The 18,987-nt window shown below is 48.0% G+C and overlaps 1 protein-coding gene across 3 annotated transcripts; it reads right to left on the bottom strand.

Moving 5' to 3' along the window:
- Nucleotides 1-9,640: 9,640 nt before the first annotated feature.
- On the bottom strand, nt 9,641-17,926 carry LOC123377256 (protein Wnt-11b-like). 3 transcript variants are annotated; one of them, XM_045029919.1, is made up of 5 exons: nt 17,665-17,926; nt 15,479-15,714; nt 13,918-14,195; nt 12,681-12,973; nt 9,641-11,463 (listed from the first exon to the last, which is right to left on the bottom strand). In XM_045029919.1, exons 2-5 carry the CDS (start codon nt 15,705-15,707, stop codon nt 11,289-11,291), a joined length of 975 nt encoding a protein of 324 aa, XP_044885854.1. In that variant the 5' UTR covers nt 15,708-15,714; nt 17,665-17,926; the 3' UTR covers nt 9,641-11,288. The 3 variants fall into 3 exon arrangements, with proteins under 3 accessions (XP_044885854.1, XP_044885853.1, XP_044885856.1); XM_045029918.1 differs by lacking the exon at nt 17,665-17,926 and adding an exon at nt 16,931-17,058; XM_045029921.1 differs by lacking the exon at nt 17,665-17,926 and adding an exon at nt 15,850-15,868.
- Between the last annotated feature and the right edge of the window lie 1,061 nt (nt 17,927-18,987).

The raw sequence follows: 18,987 nt of genomic DNA, 5'->3' as shown, positions 1-18,987 counted from the left end.
GGGTGCCTCGGGCTGGGCCCGGGGAAAGCGGGAGTCACACCCAGCGTGGCAGGACGCCTGGGTTCCGTGGCCAGCTGTGCCCGGCCTGGCGTGTGCCACAGGCATGTCCATTCTCCTCGCTGTGCCTTAGTCTGGGTAGTTGTAAAATGAGGACAATACTGACACGTCTCTGTATGTGTGTGAACTTGTTAATGGCTGGTGCACTTGGAGGCCGGGGCACCGCATGCTATAGAGACAGGTACAGGATTGCCTGTAAAAGTGAACTTGGTGCTGGCCAAAGGTGCTGAGCCCACTGTAGCAGCACACACTGACATTGGATTTACCAGACTCGTCACTAATGCCCCTCCATGGACTACAGCAAATACCTAAACCAACCCTGTCAATTCATAGGAAATGTGTGTGTCAGCTGTGATCAACTCCTCTAGAATGTATTACTGTTAATTGTATAGTGGTTGAGCAAACTCTGCCTGACTCTGCAGTTCTACAAAGCCTCCAGGAAAACGTGTACGTTACCTTTCCTTACCTATAAATTCCTTATAGGAGCAGCAGCAAAAAGAAGACTGTCCTTCCTTAACTTAGTTTTTATTAAAACTCCCTGACCATCTTCACACTAGAAAAATTTGACATGACTTTGGATCGCTACCATATGCCTGTAACTCCTCTCATATTGGCACATGACATCACTTTCCACAATCCACAGACTATCTTTAGAAAAGAAATGATCAATAAAATGAGGTTAGTCAAAAATGCACTAAAGCTAAAAGTGAAATAAAATCCTTAGAGGTGGCTGGGATGCTATTAAGAAAAAACAATAATGGAATCTCAGAAGAGATGTATACTGCTGGATAAAAAAGGAACCAGGAAGCACGGAGGAAATCAGTATAGCTAAAAGGCCAAAGTTTGAGAGGCTATTTAACCAAACAGAAATCCTTCAAAATCTGTAAGTCCGTCCCTCATGAGCCCAAGAAACAGAAGCATAAATTATTGCAGGCAATAAGCAGTAGGGAAGTTAGAAGAGTCAAAATGGAGTTTGAAGAACAAATAGCTAAAGAATCTAATTTGTTTTAATATCTTATATCAGAAGCAGGAAGCCTGAGGCTATGTCTATGCTACAATCTTAAATTGACGTATGTTAGGTCGACTTATAGCCACTGCATTAATTACTGCAGTGGCTGATGTCCACACTACCCTCCTTCTGTCAGTGGAACACATCCTCACCAGGAGCGCTTCCATCGACTGAAAAGGGGCAGTGTGGGAAACAGACCCAGAACTCTCAGCTCTGCACAGCTCCCCACTGGGAGCCCAGCTGCTCCGTGAGGCTTCTCATCTCCGTGTTCCCATCCGAGAGCAGTGGGCTGTGATTTTTCCTCCAAGGACAATGATCAGTATGTTGCCACCAGTTACAAGTGACCACACAGCTTTTTCAGCAGTACCTTTATTCTTAAGGTTAAAAGCATTACAGAAAAAAAATGTATAAAAACAATAAAACAAGTTTAACCACACACTAAACATACCAGGATTCACCCATCAGTTATGGGTAGAGCCCTGCGCGGATACCAAATGTATATACACGGATGCAGGTATAAAGTGGATATCCAAGGAGTTGCAGGGCTCTACCGAGAACAGCAGCGGCAAAAGCAGCCGCGCGTCTGGCCACCACTCACAGGAGCCAGCACCTCACATGGGCAGCTCCTCCGGCATGGCTGTACCATCCCTGCCCACTGGGGCAGGCACCTGGCTCAGTGGCAGCTGTCCCTGGTCATGCTAGACTGGGAGCATGCAAGTCACTGAGTTTGGTGCCCACTCCCATGGGCAAGGCTATGGGCAATACAGCCACACCGGAGGAGCTGCCCGCACAGGGCGCTGGCTCCTGCAAGCGGTGGCTGGACATGCGGCTGCTTTCGCCGCTGCCGTTCCTGGTAGAGCCTTGCAGCTCCTCAGGTATCCACACCTGCAGATATAAATTTGGTATCCACACCGGGCTCTACTTACAGTGCCAAAGCCTTTCCAAGCCTTCAGCAGGAGTGGAACTCCCTTAGACAAAAATTCTGCTGGATCAGAAAGAAAATCCTGTGTCAGCTTAATTCAGCCTTTTTATACCAAAAGCTCCCACCCCCCATTTTTGTCTTCATATATTTAATACAGAGGTCCCCAAAGATACTGCATGGGGTTGCAATTGTCTCCTTGAGTTGAGGCTATATGGTCTCAGAGAGGGTTACTGTGCTCTTGAAAAAAAAGACTATGAAGCCAGGGTAATTTAGTGAATGGTTTACTACTTGTCTAATTATACTCTGTAGTACAAGAAAGCAGTGAACCGAGTAAATACATGGAAATCCCCCAAGGGTTGTTTAGGATCAGAGAGGCTGTTTGTTCCCCTTCTTTTTTTGTTTTCAGTGTTGGTTTTGGTTGATACACCTGGCCCAGGAAGGAAGGGTCTTAGTTTCCTAGTAGTCCCTTTGAGGTGAAAGAACCTACTCCTTTTCTTTTTTCTTTTCTTTTCTCTGCAATAGCAGAGACAAATATTCAAGGTCCTGGAAATCCCCAGTGATCCACTTCAGTGAACTGGAAGGTAATATATAAATCAACAGTGCAGCCTCACCTGCAATACTGTGTATGGTACTAGTCACTCCATCTCAAAAAGGATATTGCAGAACTGGAGGCAGGGGTCAGAGAAGAGCAATGAGAACAATCAAAGATATGGAAAAACTCATGAGAGGAATGATAGAAAAGACTAGGATTATTTACCTTATAAAGGAGACAAATAAGAAGGTATATGATAGAAGTATCAATGTTATAGGACAGGTAGATCGAGGGCTTCCATTTGCCTTGTTTTATAATCTAAGAACAAGACAGTGAAATTAAAAAGTAGGAAATTCAAAACTGTTAAAAGGATATACTTGTTCACGCATGATGTGTTTAAGCTGTAGCGCTCATTGCCAGTGGAAGATATGGAGGCTAAAATCTTAACAAGATTCCAATAGGGATTGGGAATGTATACTTCACCTTATGGGTTATTGCCATAGTTTTAACATTTTGGTGGGTATTTTTTAAAATAAATTGTACCTTTGTATATGTCTGGAGCAGCATTTCTAAACCTTGACCATTATCAAAGAATATTTTTTCCTCAGGAATATACCATTTGCCTGTGTACAGGGCAAAGTCTCATCCTCTGTAAATTAACCGTGAATTTCAAGAAGTTTCCATGGGCAAAATTCTGAAAGAAGCGTGTTCCTGCCAGCCTGGTCATGACTCCCGCTCTCACGGTCCCACAGAGTGCTCTGGGCATTTCACTGTTAGTCAGGAAGCCTGTTTGTTTGATGTTAGTGCCTTATATGGGGGCTGTGTATTTGCCCCAAGCTTTTGGCGGGCACATGAAAATGATCTATTGTGGACAATTTTATTTACAAGCTTTGCTATGCATCTTCCCTTGTTAGCAAAATGGGCAAAGTAGCAGGGCACCCATCTTAAACCAATGTTACTTTTAATGCAGAGAAAACCTAGCTTTCCTAAAGCTAATTGTCTTACCTTTTCCCATGATTTTTGCTCCAATTTCCTTCGCACAGCTCTCTGAAGATGTATTTGTTATACCATTGTTAGTCTCACTTTTCCCCATTAACCTTACCATGAAGAAATTACAGTGAAAATGAAAATCTGGATGCTGCACCCATAGTCCTATTGTGTGCCGGGAGAAGAGCAGGGAATCCTTTCCAATAAAAGCTTTATAAAACTGAAATATCACATATTGGCTGTACTAGAAGCACATGCTGGACACAGACACACGGTCCATTGATATGCTTTGCCTGTTGCACTTCACCCAATGGAGCTAATTCCTTGCAAGACTGAAAGAGCAGGAGATGCCTGACCGAACTGCTGCTGCTCATTGATTTGGTGGGAAAAGCCAACCAAGACCACAGTAGCCTTTGTGATTGGTCTCTCAGTGAGGTGCAACACCCCCACATACTGTGTCTCATCCCAGGATTAAAGTAACTCTTGGTGAGGTGTGGGTTCAGGTTTTGGCTTCTCCCCTCCCTTGAAGAAGCCAGAAGCACCTATTGCAAGATCACCAGTAATACCTTGATGCTGCTGTATTAGAGCTAGTGCTGCTGCAGGTTTTTTTAAAGAGGTTTTTGCTGTACTGGATTAATAATAATAATAATAATAAGTAGCTCATGATCTAAATCAGACACAGACAATCCAGTACAGACATGGATTCAGCCCTGGAAAGGTGTAGATTTTCTTAAAAGGAATATTTTGTTTGAAATTTCTGTAGCCTGTCATCCAAATGGATCCCAGACCTCTTTACTAATGAATTATATGCTCTCTATTTAATCATTTTACCCACTGCATAAATGCAGCCATCTCTAGAGTGGGACACCACACAGCAGACTAGTAGAAGAAGAGAAGGAGAATCCTATATCCAACTGAAGCGGAGGGGGGAAGGGGTTAAGGAGACAGAATGCAATAATAAATTTGTTAGTCTTTAAGGTGCCACAAGTACTCCTGTTCTTTTTGCGGATACAGACTAACACGGCTGCTACTCTGAAAAAAGAATGCAATGTGGCATTACAACCAGTTTCTCTCATCAGAAAGAGAGCACCTCTAGCTGTACAGCACATCAGTTAGTTAAGAGGGGAGAGTACCTCCCATTGAACCACCCACTGTTACTTCTAGAAATGGGATTTCAACAATGTAATCCTCTTCTAGGACATGCAGCGCTCCAGGTGATAGCAACAGAAGGACTTGTAGGGTAGACTGGCTCCTCCAGCATTTTAACCATTATGTCACCTAGACTTGCTCTGAGCTGGTTTAGACAGCACAGTGATTAGAACAGCAGGAGCTGGCCTGCAACTACACTCTCACTGGTGAGGCTAACTGCTGGCAGCACCAGTGGGAAATATTAGGGAAAAAATCTAGTGTAAACACAGGCTCTTCCTTCCCAAACTGCTAGGCTAGGTGCCCACGATACATTAGCAGAATCCGAGAGATCTACACATGGTAGTTGGCCCCAAGCCTCACAGAGAGCGGGACTAGTATGATCCAATTTCCCAGCAATAAGGTGTGGGCTAGGCCCTGATCAGCACAGACCCAGTCTCTTGCCAGTTTTATTTTTCTACCACAACCCCATGCTGGAGCTAGGAACATCATGCTGCTGAAGGTGCCAATTTTCAGAGGACATCAAACCAAACCCCTGATTACTCAGAGTGTTTTCTGAGACATCATCATACAGAACCCAGATTCCTAGCCAAATTCCAATGGGCATGAATTCTAGCTCCCTAAATACCTCCTACATTTTCAGTTGGATAAAGAATTCTACTTCACTTCCTGTCCTAAACACCTGTGTACTGATGCTGTTAAATGGCTACCATGCTCCACAGATGGCTGTTTTTCAGCAATTAGGTCAGTGATCCTTGTATATCCTAAGCCTACCCCACAGGAGGGTTGGGTGAGGCTAAAGTAAATAAATCCTCACATCCCCTGGCATAGGGGGAGAGAATACAGGACCCTAATATGGGGGTGCACACAGAGCACCAGGGATGAGGGAGAGGATGGTGGGGAGTTGCAGGGAGCCCTTGAAATAGAGAGGGATGGGACAGTGGCCCACAGGGAGTTTATTGGATGGAATAAGATGAGCCCATGGTGTGAACTCAGCCGATAGAAGTGATGAATTGTGAAGCAATTCCCACCAGCCTGTACAAAAACAGACTTACTTCAAACTGGCTGCAGTGGAGCCTCAGCAGGATAACAGCCGGAAGAAACAGCAAGCAGGAGTCAACTTCTTGTAGAACATCAACCAGTCATTTGTTTGTCTCCCTTTGGCTTGGGGTGGGGAGATGGAAGCAGGGAACTGCTCTTTCCTTTCTCATAGGGTCATTTGTTTTGCTGTCTTAAACAGCTCCTCTAGCTTATTAGAGTTCTGAGTACTAAGGTTAGCTCAGTAATGAGGACCCTTGTCATTTTATTGTCCTAGATCAGCTAAACCAGAGAGGCATATGTTTGGTATTAACAAGAGTCGAGCCCTTAATTTCTTCCACCTGGACAGGCAGAACTCTTTTCTTTCCCCCTTCCCCCAATGAGGAAGCCTCAGCTGTTCTCAATTTAGCAGGATTTCCAGGCTTGTGAAACAACTCTCCCCACCCCCAAACGTATGTGTGTTTGCATGGTAGGAGCAAACCTGCCCCTGTCAGTGAATCCAGGGACCCTCCAGAAGGTGTTTATGGAGTAGATGTCGCTATGGGCAAGTCTTGTTTAAAAATTAGCACAGAGTCTGAACAAAGCAGCATGACAGAACCTGCCCTAAAGAAGCAATTGTTGGCACGTAGCAACTGAGTTATTTTGCAGTTGGATATTAGGAAAAACTATTTCACTAGGAGGATGGTGAAGCACTGGAATGGGTTACCTAGGGAGGTGGAGAGATTTTTGAGGCCCGGCTTGACAAAGCCCTGGCTGGGATGATTTAGTTGGGGTTGGTCCTGCTTTGAGCAGGGGGTTGGAAGAGACCTCAGGAGGTCATCCAGTCCAACTCTAAATCTATGATTCTCTAAGGACAACAACAATGTCTGGGGGAGTTGAAGGAAGCTAGATGCCCCACACTCTGCAGAGCTGAAGCTTCGGGAGGAGGGTAAGGGACCCTGCTCCATAAACAGGGAAGACGATGAAGGCCACTTCCATCTTTCCTATCAATGGCCTTGCTTTGTCTGCTAACTGGAATTTGCCAACTCCTTCAAGAATAAATCCCTTGCCCAGAACTAAAGGAAATCCTATGAAGTGCCTGTTCTCTTATCAGGCTCAACAACTGCTCACCAGATCTGATGCTCCCTCTTTGAAGTGGTGCTCTCTGGCTAATTGCAAACATGCTGATGGTCAAGCATAGCACCCCACCCCTTTGCATTGTGTGTGAGCAGTTTCAGTGTCGATTATCTGGGGTGGGGTTAAACAGGCCTAGAGGAGCATTATCAACATTAGCCAAATGGATCCTAGATTGAGATGAAAGGAAATAATTGGAAGCTGAGACAATGCCCCCCCACCCAGGTCTTGTCTAGAGTGAGCAAGCAGGTCCACCCAGCGGTGTGGGCAGGCTCTTACCTGTGCTGTTGAATTGTCAGGAGCCCAGGCCCTTCCCCTATTGTGAGCTATGGCTCCTGTTTTCACCTGCTGCCTTCCTAGGTCTAAAATGAGTTAGATTTTCAGTGACAAGGTGGGTGAGGTAATATCTAGGGTGACCAGACATCCCATTATTAAAGGGACAGTCCTGTTTTTTTGGGACTTTTTCTTATATAGGTGCCTATTATCCCCTGTCCCATTTTTTCACAGTTGCTATCTGGTAACCCTATATCTTGTATTGGACCAACTTGTGTTGGTGAGAGATGTAGCTTTCAAGCTACATCTAGCTCTTCTTTAGGATTCATTAGATTTACAGAGCCACTTACAGCCGGGGTGGCCAAAGTATGGGCTCTAGGCTGGATATGGCCTGTATCTGCCTTTATATTCAACATAGGCACAGCCAGTTATGACTACTGGTATGAGAATGCAGCCTAGCTGCTTGGATAGTGACCGAGTATTGCCTAGTGGGACATGTCTTTGCAGGCTACCCCTTCATATTAAATAATGAACATAGTATGCAGAAGCAAAATGGTTCTCCTGCACATATATGTAATCATTCACCAAGCTCTTGCTCACACTATGATAAGCCTCCAGCTGCAGGAGTAAACAAATAGAAGCTACAATCTGCTCCATTTCATGCAAATTAGGGGCTGCTTAAAGATTTCTGGTAAAAAGAGCATTCCATCCCAACACACACAACCTACCTTCTCTAGCTCTGTGGGACTACCATCAGTGGGGGGGATGAGGGCCAGGGATCCACTACTACCCAGATCATTTATCTATTCCCCTATTGGGGAAGAGAGGTGACACACAGCCCTGAGGCTGCAGTGACAGCTGACTAGCTGCCTTTGGTTGGAAAAGGAGGTCTCCCCTGCCTCTCAGGGGAGCTATGGGATATTGTGATGCAGGGCTCCCTCAACCTCTCTTGCCAAAACTGTTCCACTATGCTAAATAATAAGTCATTGGAGCTGGGGGACTGGACACTGGGTCTGTCCCCCACCCCCACCTTCTCACAGATTCCCTCTCAGCTTCAGCCCATGACACCTACTTATATCCCCTTGTACCACCCTAAATAAGTCCTTAAAGTGTTTGCACCCTTCATTCCATTACACATGTATCATGTTCCCCTCACATAGAGTTTTAACCTTTTCAATTGCTGCTCATTTATCAGTCCCTGCAACCCCCAATTATTATTGTTGCTCTACTTGGAGCTTTCGCCAATATGTTTGGGGCTGAGAGGCCCAGAACTGAATGATGCCTCCCAGGTACAACCTCACCAGTGCCAGATAGAGTGGGACTATCCTCTAACGGCTCCAGAAATGATGCCTTTCCAGATTTAGCACAAAACAGTCTGGTTTTTCTCAAACCACTGGAGATTCACATCTAGTGTACTATCACCTTCTGTGATTTCCTACTCACATTTCTGGCATCACTAAATCATTTTGCCATGCTCAGTGGGATTCATAGCTCCTCCTACTTCCATAATATTTAGTATACACAGAGTTCATTAACACTATTAACCTGCATTTCCAGCTCATGGTATGCCTGGCATGGCGATGTCTTCTGCTGGTTGGATCTGGTAGTTATTCAGCAATTAAGTGGTTATGGTGGAGGCATTTATGTTACTAATTAAGCACCAACATTAACTCACTGGAATAAAGGAGGGTAGGTCTGGCTATACTTGCTGGTTGCAGGCACAAAAAGTCCAGCACCTCAGTCACAGTGGGAAGCCCTCTGTAACCAACAGGGCTGGAAGCTCCCTTCTCTCTGTGAATAAAATTTTGTGAGAACAAACACGCCACAAGCATGAGCTCCAGATTTGAGCTTTTGTTTAAAAATAGAAAATTAACTTTTTAACCTTCACAGCTGTGAAGAAAACTATCTACATAAGGCCTAAGAGTAGCTGATGCAGAGATATCTGGCTGAGGCTGCAGATTGTCTGAAACAATAGTCATTAAGCTGAACTCTTATTATATGCATTTCATTGTAAACAGTTAGCTATTTCACCTCTGATCATTTTAATTTCTAGCACATCTGCTTATCTCAAACTACCTCCAGATCTCTGCTGAGAACTGGTGAGATGCAGCTCTTCATTTTCAATACAAAACCTGCAGCATATTAACATTTAGAGGCTGAGTACAGTAAAGAGTTAGAACAGATTTCATGACACAAGAGAGTGAAGCAAAAGAATTATTCATTTCCTTATTTAATTCAATTAAACCCACAATTTTTTTTAAATAAATGTATCAGCAGCTGCACAGAATCCCCAGGGCCACAAGAGCTTTGCCCTAGAATTTTGATCAAGTTTACAAGCCTGCCCCACCCTACAGATGTCCTGCGCATATTGCCTTTTAGAAAAAAAGAAAAATCCTTCCCCTTACACTCAGAGGAAGAGGAATCTGTGAAAGCTGCAGCTGGTGTCTCTCTGCTTTCATCTTGGCTTTGATGTGTATTCTGAGAGAACTAAGGCTGTTGGGGCCAGCACTAGCTGCAGTGTGACCCACAGACAAACAGGGGGAGGAAAATGTATCAAAAAGTCAGTCCATTTGAAAGTTACTCACTTTTGACCTCTCCTCCAGTTGCCAGCTCTCATAGAGGTCAGTTTGACCCATGATTTATAAAGATCAGAAACAACTCAGGGATCATTTCCCCAGACTCAAGCTCTCTGCTACTAGGAATAAATCCCAGAAGAGTGGGTACTTTGCTGGGAGATTAGATCTGCAGTAACCCAGAAAAATGTTCCAAAGCTTGTTATGTGCATATAGGGAAACCTGTGTCTGGCCACAACAGCCAAATCAGTATGTTATCAGTACCAAAGGAGATACAGGAGAAAGGGAAAAAAGCATCTTCAAATGAAAATAAACATCCTTTCCCTTTAAACTATGAAGCCACCTCTGCAATTTCATCTCCTGAAAGGCTGCGGAATGTCTGCTTTGCACTCCCTTTACCAGGCAAAGAGGGGAGACAGCATTGCCTCATCCCTTTTGTGGCCAGCTGAGTTCTGGGGGGTACAGAGTGGGGAGCCTTCCTGGGTAACGCATGAGGCTTAGGGCCATCATTGGCAGAGACACGCACATATTTATTTAAAAGGCACCAAATAAATAAGCAGAAATCAAAAAATTCAGTTTCATCTCCAAATCCTACAAAGGGGCCCTGGAGCCAATGTACTCAGCACTCACTGTCAGCACTCCTGAGTGAGCCTGGTTCAGAGACAGGGGCAGGCAGACAGGCTGCCACCCTGGGTGTGGAGGAGCAAAAGAGGAGGGGAGAAAAGGATGTGAGAATGAGAATGTGCCACCCAATTTACTGGCTTCTCCACCTCACAAGGTGTGAGCTCGGGGGCAGGAGCATCAGGCCTGGTCCTTACCAAGACCCCTCTGGTTCAATAGCGCTTTCCATCCCACTATTTCCATCTACATCCCCTATGGACTTTTCCTTTGTCTCAGTTTTTATAGCATGCCCATCACCATGATATTAGAATCTCTCTCTTTCTCTCATTGCTATAAGAGGACAGAGGAATAGATCTCTCTGATAGTGAAGAGGGTGGCAGAGGTCTTTCTCTAGCCTACACCCAAGCCTGATCCTAATGTTAGAGGGAAAGTGTGATACTGCAGAAGACAATGAACATGTACCTGTCTTGAAATTGAGAGTATCTGGTGGCCTTGGGTCAGCTTGCCACCCCAAAAGTGCATGCCCATGGTTTCCTCAGCATGCTTATTCAGGAGCAGCACTTCTTTCTTCCCCTGAATTCACTCTTGTCTCTCCCCACCCCACACCCTTTTCCATCCATCACTCCTGACTTTCAGGCCACCTTCAGAAGCTTCCCACAAAGAGACAATGGCTGCTGGCAGCTCAGGGGAGAAAGAGATCCATGCATGTAGGGTGATAAATTATTTGTCCCCAGCTGGAGATTGAGAATTTAAACAAACCAGGTCAGCCCCAGTAGGCAGCTGTTTCTCTTGCTCTGGAAGGGGTGAGGCTAAGGACATCAGGCCTGGCCTTTTCCCAAAAAATGTGTGTTTTCCTGGGTAATGCCAATATGAGGATTTCCACCATGGCCCCTTTTCTAGCCAAAGCTCACAGCTTCCACTGTGATTAATTAAATATCCAGGCATGCTCTGGAGTGTCTCGGAGCATAGGTCCTTTAGTGCTTTCTCAGTGCATGGGCTGCTTCAGGACCTCCTGCATTACTTGCACACGTATCTCTCTACTGTCCGCTGGCACTTCTTGCACATCACGTAGCAGCACCAATGGTACTTGCACTGGCACCTCTCCACCACACTCTCAGTGTAAGCATTGTAGCCACGCCCGCAGCACATCAGGTTGCAGCTGTCACTGCCCACAGAGGTCTTGTTGCATTGCCTGCCAAAGTGGAAGCAGATGAGGGCATTGAGGGGCTTCAGGGATGTGACGGCACAGCTGTGTCGAGGTGCTAGTCATGGCATAGGAGTTGAGATAGGTCAGTCTAGAAAGCGACTTGCTCAGCCTCCAGGGAAAGACATACATGGGCACCAGAGAATAGTTTGGGAGGGGCTGTTTCTCCCTGAGGGACACTGGAATGATAACCAGTTTGATGCAGGAGGACTATGGAAGAGTTTAGACTGGAGGACCATTATCCTCATGACTCATCAGGGTGGGGTGGGTAAATGCTTCTGACTCCACCTACTGAATAGCTCAGAGGTTCTAAAAATGGGGGTTGGGACCCGTCAGGGGGGTCACAAGGTTATTACATGGGGGCCTGCGAGCTGTCAGCCTCCACCCTAAACCCTGCTTTGCCTCCAGAATTATAATGGTGTTAAATATACAAAAAAGTGTTTTTAATTTAGGGGGGGGGGAGCTTGCACTCAGAGGCTTGCTATGTGAAAGGGGTCACCGGTACAAAAGTTTGAGACCCATTGGAATAGCAGGTTCATATGCCAGGCAGCAGGGCTGGGCTAAGGAATGGACTAGTTGAATCTACTGGGCTCTCCATTGCCTTTACAGCCGAATCCTGAATATGGGGGCGCCCGCCATCCTGTACCCAGGGGAGATAAACAAGCTGCTAGGGTTTCATGGGAATCCCCCACACTTGCTGGGTCTGTCATCTAACTAACTGGCAATTTCTTCCTCTCCACAAAACACTCAAGCTCTAGTGGAAAAGATAGAATAATAAGATGGATGGGGCCCAATCTAGACCATGGGAGGTCCCTTGTAAGACCATGCCATATGAGAAGGTGCTTCTCTCCACCTTTTGCATCCTCTCCCCTCCCTCAAACTGTCTTCAAGTCTGCAGCGAGTTACATGGTTACAAGGTTTGCCTGTGGTAGGGCATGCACGACAAGAGAGGGGCTAGGGAGTTTATTAAAACTGATGCAGGGAGAGTTCAGAACCTCTTGCAATTACAGCCTCCCTATGCACTCACAATCAAGCTGGCTATGGGACATGTTGTGTATGTTATAGCAGAGATTACATCATTCAGACAAGAAGGGATTTAAAGAGAGACTGTTTCTAGGTTGGACTGCAGAGGTCTAAGGTAGCCCCTTATACCAGAGGGAGAGTTATAACATAGGGAAGCTACAGTATCTGTAGCTGGTCCTTACCTGTCCTGAGTCCCCAGAGACCCCAGTTTGGGATCCTTTGTGCAGTAGTCTGGAGAACTGACTAGATAAACCAGCTCAGCCTCTCTCACTGGCCTGATGTCCAGTTCTTTGGGCACCAGCTGCTTTCTGGTTCCCATGTGTCGGTGGGTCACCTTGATGGCTGCCAAGTACTTGGATTTGAGGTCAGTGGCTATTTCACTCAAATCTTGCAGCCCCTTCCAACAAGTCTTAACTGAGCAGGAGCCCGAAACACCATGGCATTTACACTTGGTCTCCAAGGAGTCAATCAATACCTGGAAAGAAATAAAATCACTAAGGAACCCAAGGCTGGGATTCATCCTTCCCTGACACAGCCCATACATCCCAAGAAGATCTCTGAAGAGCATCCACAGGAGGCTTCAGGATATGAGAAAACATGGCCAGTCATTGGCACCCAGGAGGCCTTATCTCACTTATTACCTATGGGGGATGCTTTCCTGCATTGCCAAACATGAAATGCTGCATCAAGACTAACAGGGAATCCAAGGGCTCATTTACTATTCTTTAGTGTCCCTGTAACAAGAGGGTAGTCCTTGGGACAAGTGCCATCCATAAGTTTGCAATGGGACCTGAAGTTTCCCTTCATTAATTCAGGGGTGTGCTGTGGGATGTTTCCCATCTTGCTCCAAGTAGCTTGGCTACGTTTGGAGACCTGTAGTCTCTGCATGCCATCACTCCATAGTATTAAGCAGGAGAGGTAGCTGCTATTTGCTCATTTTTGCACATTAGGTGCCAGCTGTGGGCTCCTGGCAAATTGTCAGCAAGGTCATTGATTGGGTTAGTTTGGTCACCACAGGTCCATTAGCTACCAGGAGTGGAGGTCTGCAGAGACATACAGAAAAACATGCAGTTCTTAGTATAGCAGGTTAGTTCCTGGGGTAAAGCAGGTTCAAAGCTAGGATGGATCTCAATGTATCATTGGGAAGATATAAATAGCCAGCAATTATCTCCCTGGAGGTTAGCAAGACAGGGACTCTGCCCTGTTTCTGTAAGGCATGTGTTTGCGTGCATGGGTCATTATAAAGTTACTTTAACCCATCGATTGCTTCTACAATTTATTCATGCGTGGTCTCCCAACAATCTGGCAAGAGGCTGCAGCCCTCCTCTGCAACTCAGGCAGAATAACCAGTTATTTCTTAAAGGAGGTGCCCTGGTTGTGGCTGTCTTGCCAATTTTTGTGGCCAGTGACCATACCCACCTGTCGGCCCACTGCATTGTTATGTAGATTCATAAGCCTGGTGGCTTGTCCTCCTGCCTTACTGGACTTCATGGGACCATCAGCAAAGGCAGAACCCATCTGGAGGCCATAGCGGAGGTTGTCCCCACAGCCACCCCACCTGAAGCCAGGCCCAGGCACCTCAGATGGTGCAGGTCCACAGGAACAGATAGGTAGTTCCCCTGAGGCACAGGCCCGAGCGACGGAATGGCTGACAGCAGCAGCAGCCAATGCATAGACAAATGCAGATTCCCTGGTCCCTAAAAAGAAAAAGGAAGAATCCCAGAAAGTCCTGAATCCCAGAAACACCAATGTGATTCCTAGTGCCACAGAGCTTTCTTCATACAGAGAAAATCACCATGTACTCTTCAGAATCATCCCCACCTCTCATCCATTTGATGCTAACTGTACGTTTCACAGGGATCTCAGCACGGTGACAGCGGCAGCACAACAGCAATCAGAATTCAGGACTTGGGGTGAGGGGGCATGAGGGAAGCATTTCCTTTTGGCTGACGCTCCAGGCAACACTGATTTGGGCTCCAGAGTGAGCAGAGGCTCGCTCTCCTCAGCCTCATTACATGGGTCCTTGGAGAGAGCAGTGCTGTTTACAATTAGTACCTTGGTTTTCTACAGCTCTCTTCACCCAAGATCTCAGAGCATGCACGCACACACTCTCTCTACTGAAATCTCACAAACTCGTCACAAAAACTGTGGTGTAGGTCAGCATTATTCTCCCCATTTCACAGAAAGGGAAAATGAAGTACAGGGAGTTAGAGCAACTTGCTAAAGTCACACAGCAAAACAGCAGCAGCTCCAGAAACAGAACCCAGGATGGTTTACTCAGCAATGTACTTTAACGGATCAAGTAGATCTCCTCTGACAGATGTATTATTTCTATTATAGTGGCATCCTCCCCCCCACCCCACTGCACCCCAGCCACTAGGGCCAGAGCCCTATTAGATTAGGGAGACAGGGCCCTCTCAGTTCCTTCCAAAAAGCTACTTTCTTTCCCTCTAGCCAGTAATTCCTTTCACAGGAGCAAGAATGCAAAATTCCTGCTGAGTCAATAGCAACTGGACAAAAACAGGTATAAGAAAATATACTTCCTTTGTGCCCCCACCCATCTGCATCCCATTCTGATTCTATTCTTTGTGCTATCTTTTTTCACCCTGTTTTGTTCTGTTCTTTACTTTCCCCTGGGATTAACTCTCCCCTTCTTGTTTGGGGGTCTCTAGCAATTGTTCTTTTTTATGTGGAAGTTAATGTCAGTCACCCAGACAGAGAGCTAGCTCTGAGACTGCATCCTGCAGTCTCTTTGCACACTCCAGGCCAGATTCTGATCTTAGTTACACTGGTATAAATTCTGTATCTCTATAGTGATGTCAATATGGTTACTCCAGAGTATCTGACATCAGAATATGGCCCATTGATTACAATGGGAATTTTGCATGTGAACGGACTGCCGGAGAATGAAAATACAGTGCCTAGACAAGCAGAGTATAGAAATGCCAGATGCGGAGTATAGAAGCAGAGCTTCCTTTACCTTTCATGAGGTCAGGGGTGAAACTGGGTGCATACTCAATGGAAGAGCAGTTCCACCTCATATCCGAGAACGTTTTCTGGCAGACTCCCTTGGTCTCTTTGGCTGCACGTACAATGCTATGCATGAGCTCCAGGTTTCTTCGGCACAGCTGCACCTGGTCTGGGACTAGCCCATCCAAAATCTTACAGTGCTGGGTCTCGTTCCAGGCTACCCTGCTGCCATTCACCATCAGCCCTCTGTCATGAAAGAGGAATTACCATAAACAAGTGAGATGGGTAGAGAATCCAGTCCAGCCCACCCTTCTTGTGACCAGATTTGTTACTGGGGGTGAGAGATGAGCCATGTGTTTAGTATTGGTAAGAGCCTTTCACCTTTAGATCAGGAATCTGGTTACAGTCCAAATCAGTGACAGCTGTTCAGCGGTGCCCCCCCCCCCCTGAAAAGAGGTGGTGGGTCTCAGGCCTGGTATCACCATTGTTAAAACAAACATAGCTGGTACTAATTGCATCCCTTTGTTGGTATCCTCAGCAGAGGCACCGGGACTGAATAGACCTGACAGCTAAAACTCCCCTCTGTCCCTAGAGGCACCCTCTCCAGATCCAGATTGAGGTACATTGTAGGGCAGCACACTTGGGAAGCTGGTCGTCAGCGCTGTGAGTTGTCCTGGTGGCACTCCACCCTTAGAGGCATTCCCTACTGGAGGAAATAAGTGTGAACAGTGTGTGGGGTTTAGAACGTATACATCTAGCACACGCTTTTGTTACATAGACACACAGGGCCTGATTTCCAGAGGGATGAGCAGCCACAGTTTCTGTTAATTTAAAATAGTGTCGGTGCCCAGAACATCTGCAAATTGGGCTATAAACCGCCACATAGGTGTGTATGTTTGTTTATTCTATACACACAAAGGGCCAAACTGGAGCAAATGGATGCTCCCACCCACCCAAGGCTGCATGTGACCCATTATTGCTATGTGTGAACTCAGTGGACCTAAGCAGTTATAAAGACCAGCCAACACTTGTATCCTGAGGGGCAAATGTCAGTCTGATTTGAGATGCCATTTAAAAAGCAAGACTGAAAATCCTTCCACGCTAGCCCCAAGGCAGGCAGTGGCTAGTTGGCCAGAAGGGGAAAGGGCTTGGAAGGGAGGACCGGGTAGAGTTTAAAATCCAGCAGGGGAACAATGGCACACAGCCTGTGCAAGGAGCTGCAGCGTGGTCAGAAAGTAGCGCTAACCCAGGGGGAAAGGCAGGGGCGCTGGACCCCCTAGATAGCAGAGGACAGAGAAAGGGAGCCAGCTCCCCCGGCGGGTGGCCGAGCCTGCCCTGGCCCCAGGCAGCCGTTTAGGGAACAGGGATTTTCCAGCTGAGCTGGGGAGCCCCGGGCAGGGCATCTCTCAGCGGCGGGGGCGGGCCGCAGGCCCCCACCCCTCCGCCCTGAGGAGCTACTCACAGCCACTGGATCGCCGCGGAGAGTCCCAGCTGCCCGAGCAGCGCCAGGGTGAGCCGCAGCGGGGCAGGGAAGCTCGAGCCCATCGCAGGAGCAGGCGGCGCTCAGGAGAGGGGCGAGGCGAGTGCGGGAGCGGGGCTGGGGGGCGGCCGGCAGCCCCCGGCTCTTAAAGCGCCCGGGCGCGGCACCCCCCGGGGGGACGGACAATGGGAGTTTCGGTGCCATTCACACGGCGGCTCCGCTCCCGGCCGGACACGCGGGGCCGTTCGCAGCTTCGTGTCAAAGCCACACAGCCCGCCCCCGCCCCCGCCCCAGGGCCCGGCCAGGTGTCCCGGGGCTGCCCGGAGCTCCCAGGGTCAGCGAGAACGGGGGGCAGCGGCAGTGCCCGCGCCTCCGCCTCCGCCACCCCGCCCGGCCCAGGGGGCGCAGAGCCCGGCTGCGGGGTTGGGGGGGGGCGCAGAGCCCGGCCGGGGGGTTGGGGGGTTCAGTGCCCGGCTGGAGGGTTGGGGGGGCGCAGAGCCCGGCCGGGGGGTTGGGGGGTTCAGTGCCCGGCTGGAGGGTTGGGGGGTTCAGTGCCCGGCTGCGGGGTTGGGGGGGGCGCAGAGCCCGGCTGGGGGGTTGGGGGGGTCAGTGCCCGGGTGGGGTTGGGGGGGTGCAGAGCCCGGGTGGGGGGGGGCGCAGAGCCCGGCCGGGGGTGTGGGGTGAGAGTGGTTGGGGCGCAGAGCCCGGGGACTGACTCGCGGACGGTGCCTTTTCCTGGCGCATCAGGGTCGGGCCCCTCGGCTGTGCCCAGAGCCAGCCTTCCCCAGCGCCGCCCCTGGGGGGCCGCTCTCCTGCGGGCTGGCCCGGGATCTCACGGCAGTGCAGGGGCTGATCTCGCAGAGGGGGCTCTCCCTGGCCAGGCCTGTTTGCATTAACAGCCCCCTCGGCATTTAAATAGTGTCAGACAAATATTTCAGGCAGTTCTCAGAGGTGTTGAGACTGTGTCAATCTCCACTTCCCCGGGGAGTAGCGAGGAGCTGGCTGCCGCTTTGAAATGAGAACTAGGCGGCTCCGGTTTATCTGCATGTGAATTGCTGTGAATCAAGGCAATCAACTGGGGGCGCTGTCCCTCTAGGAGCTCACGAGGGGTTCGTCCCCAAAACCAAGGGGAGCCCCCGTTGCACTGCCCGGTCCCCGCTCCCCGGCGGCTCTGGATTAGAGCAAAGGCCAGTAACGTTACACCGCTGCTTCAAACCCTTAAACCTCCTGGCTTGCAAACCACCCCTGGGATTGACCAAGGCGTGTGAACAGCCGGAGCGTGGCGGCCTCTTCCTGTTCAGTGCACAGGTAGGAGAGCCAGCCAGTGAGTCCGCTGCCAGCCACGGCTTGGCATTTCCATAACGCCTTGCATTTGCAAACAGTGTACAAATATTTAGGATTATTGAGCTGCCTCGAGGGGGAAACGATTAAGTAGTATCTCCCTGTTGCAGATAGGAAGAGGGAGACAAACCAGGTTAAATTGCTGCTGCCGATTTACACTGTATTCACATTCTGGGTGATTTGCTTTACCTAGGGTAGTTCTAAATTACACCTCCTAGAGGTGACAGATTGGGGGGGGGGAGCCGAATTTTTGAGTTAATTGACTTGACAGCACTTTGTGAATGTTCAGTTTTCCACCTTCCCCTGCAGTCAATTAGGGCCAGATCCTCAGAGGTCCTTGAAATCATCTGAATCCATTTAAATAGTTGAAACCAAGGGAAGTTGGGATCTGGGCCTTCCTTTTCTAGTTTGAGTGGGACTTTGCTGAGAAAAATGGTTTACAAAAATAGTAAAACCTCTGAGGCTGGCAGGGGAGTTCAGCAGAAGATGTAGGAGCTGAGTTGTTAATATTTATTGTTTGGGCATTGGTAGGGGGACACACACAAGGACACTCTTTATCCAGAAGTTACTGTTTACAGTCTCAACAAGATGCAAGAAGACATCAGGAAGGAAAAGTGAGGGTGATAATAAGAAGAACTCCAGGTTACTATGTGCAGAGCTTGATGGTTCTGAATACTTTAAATACTCATAAATAAAGA

Source organism: Mauremys mutica, chromosome 9, assembly GCF_020497125.1.
Source record: "Mauremys mutica isolate MM-2020 ecotype Southern chromosome 9, ASM2049712v1, whole genome shotgun sequence".
NCBI lineage: Eukaryota > Metazoa > Chordata > Testudines > Geoemydidae > Mauremys > Mauremys mutica.
Note: the sequence above shows the minus strand (reverse complement) of the source record. Positions and strands in the feature narration are given on the sequence as shown.

Excerpts from the sequence above, each read along its gene's own strand:
- LOC123377256 (XM_045029918.1), bottom strand. The coding sequence starts at position 17,013 with ATGGGCTCGAGCTTCCCTGCCCCGCTGCGGCTCACCCTGGCGCTGCTC. Across the intron at positions 15,715-16,930 it reads TCCGCGGCGATCCAGTGGCT|AGGGCTGATGGTGAATGGCA; the intron begins GTGAGTAGCTCC and ends CTTTCATGACAG. Across the intron at positions 12,974-13,917 it reads ACAATGCAGTGGGCCGACAG|GTATTGATTGACTCCTTGGA; the intron begins GTGGGTATGGTC and ends ATTTCTTTCCAG.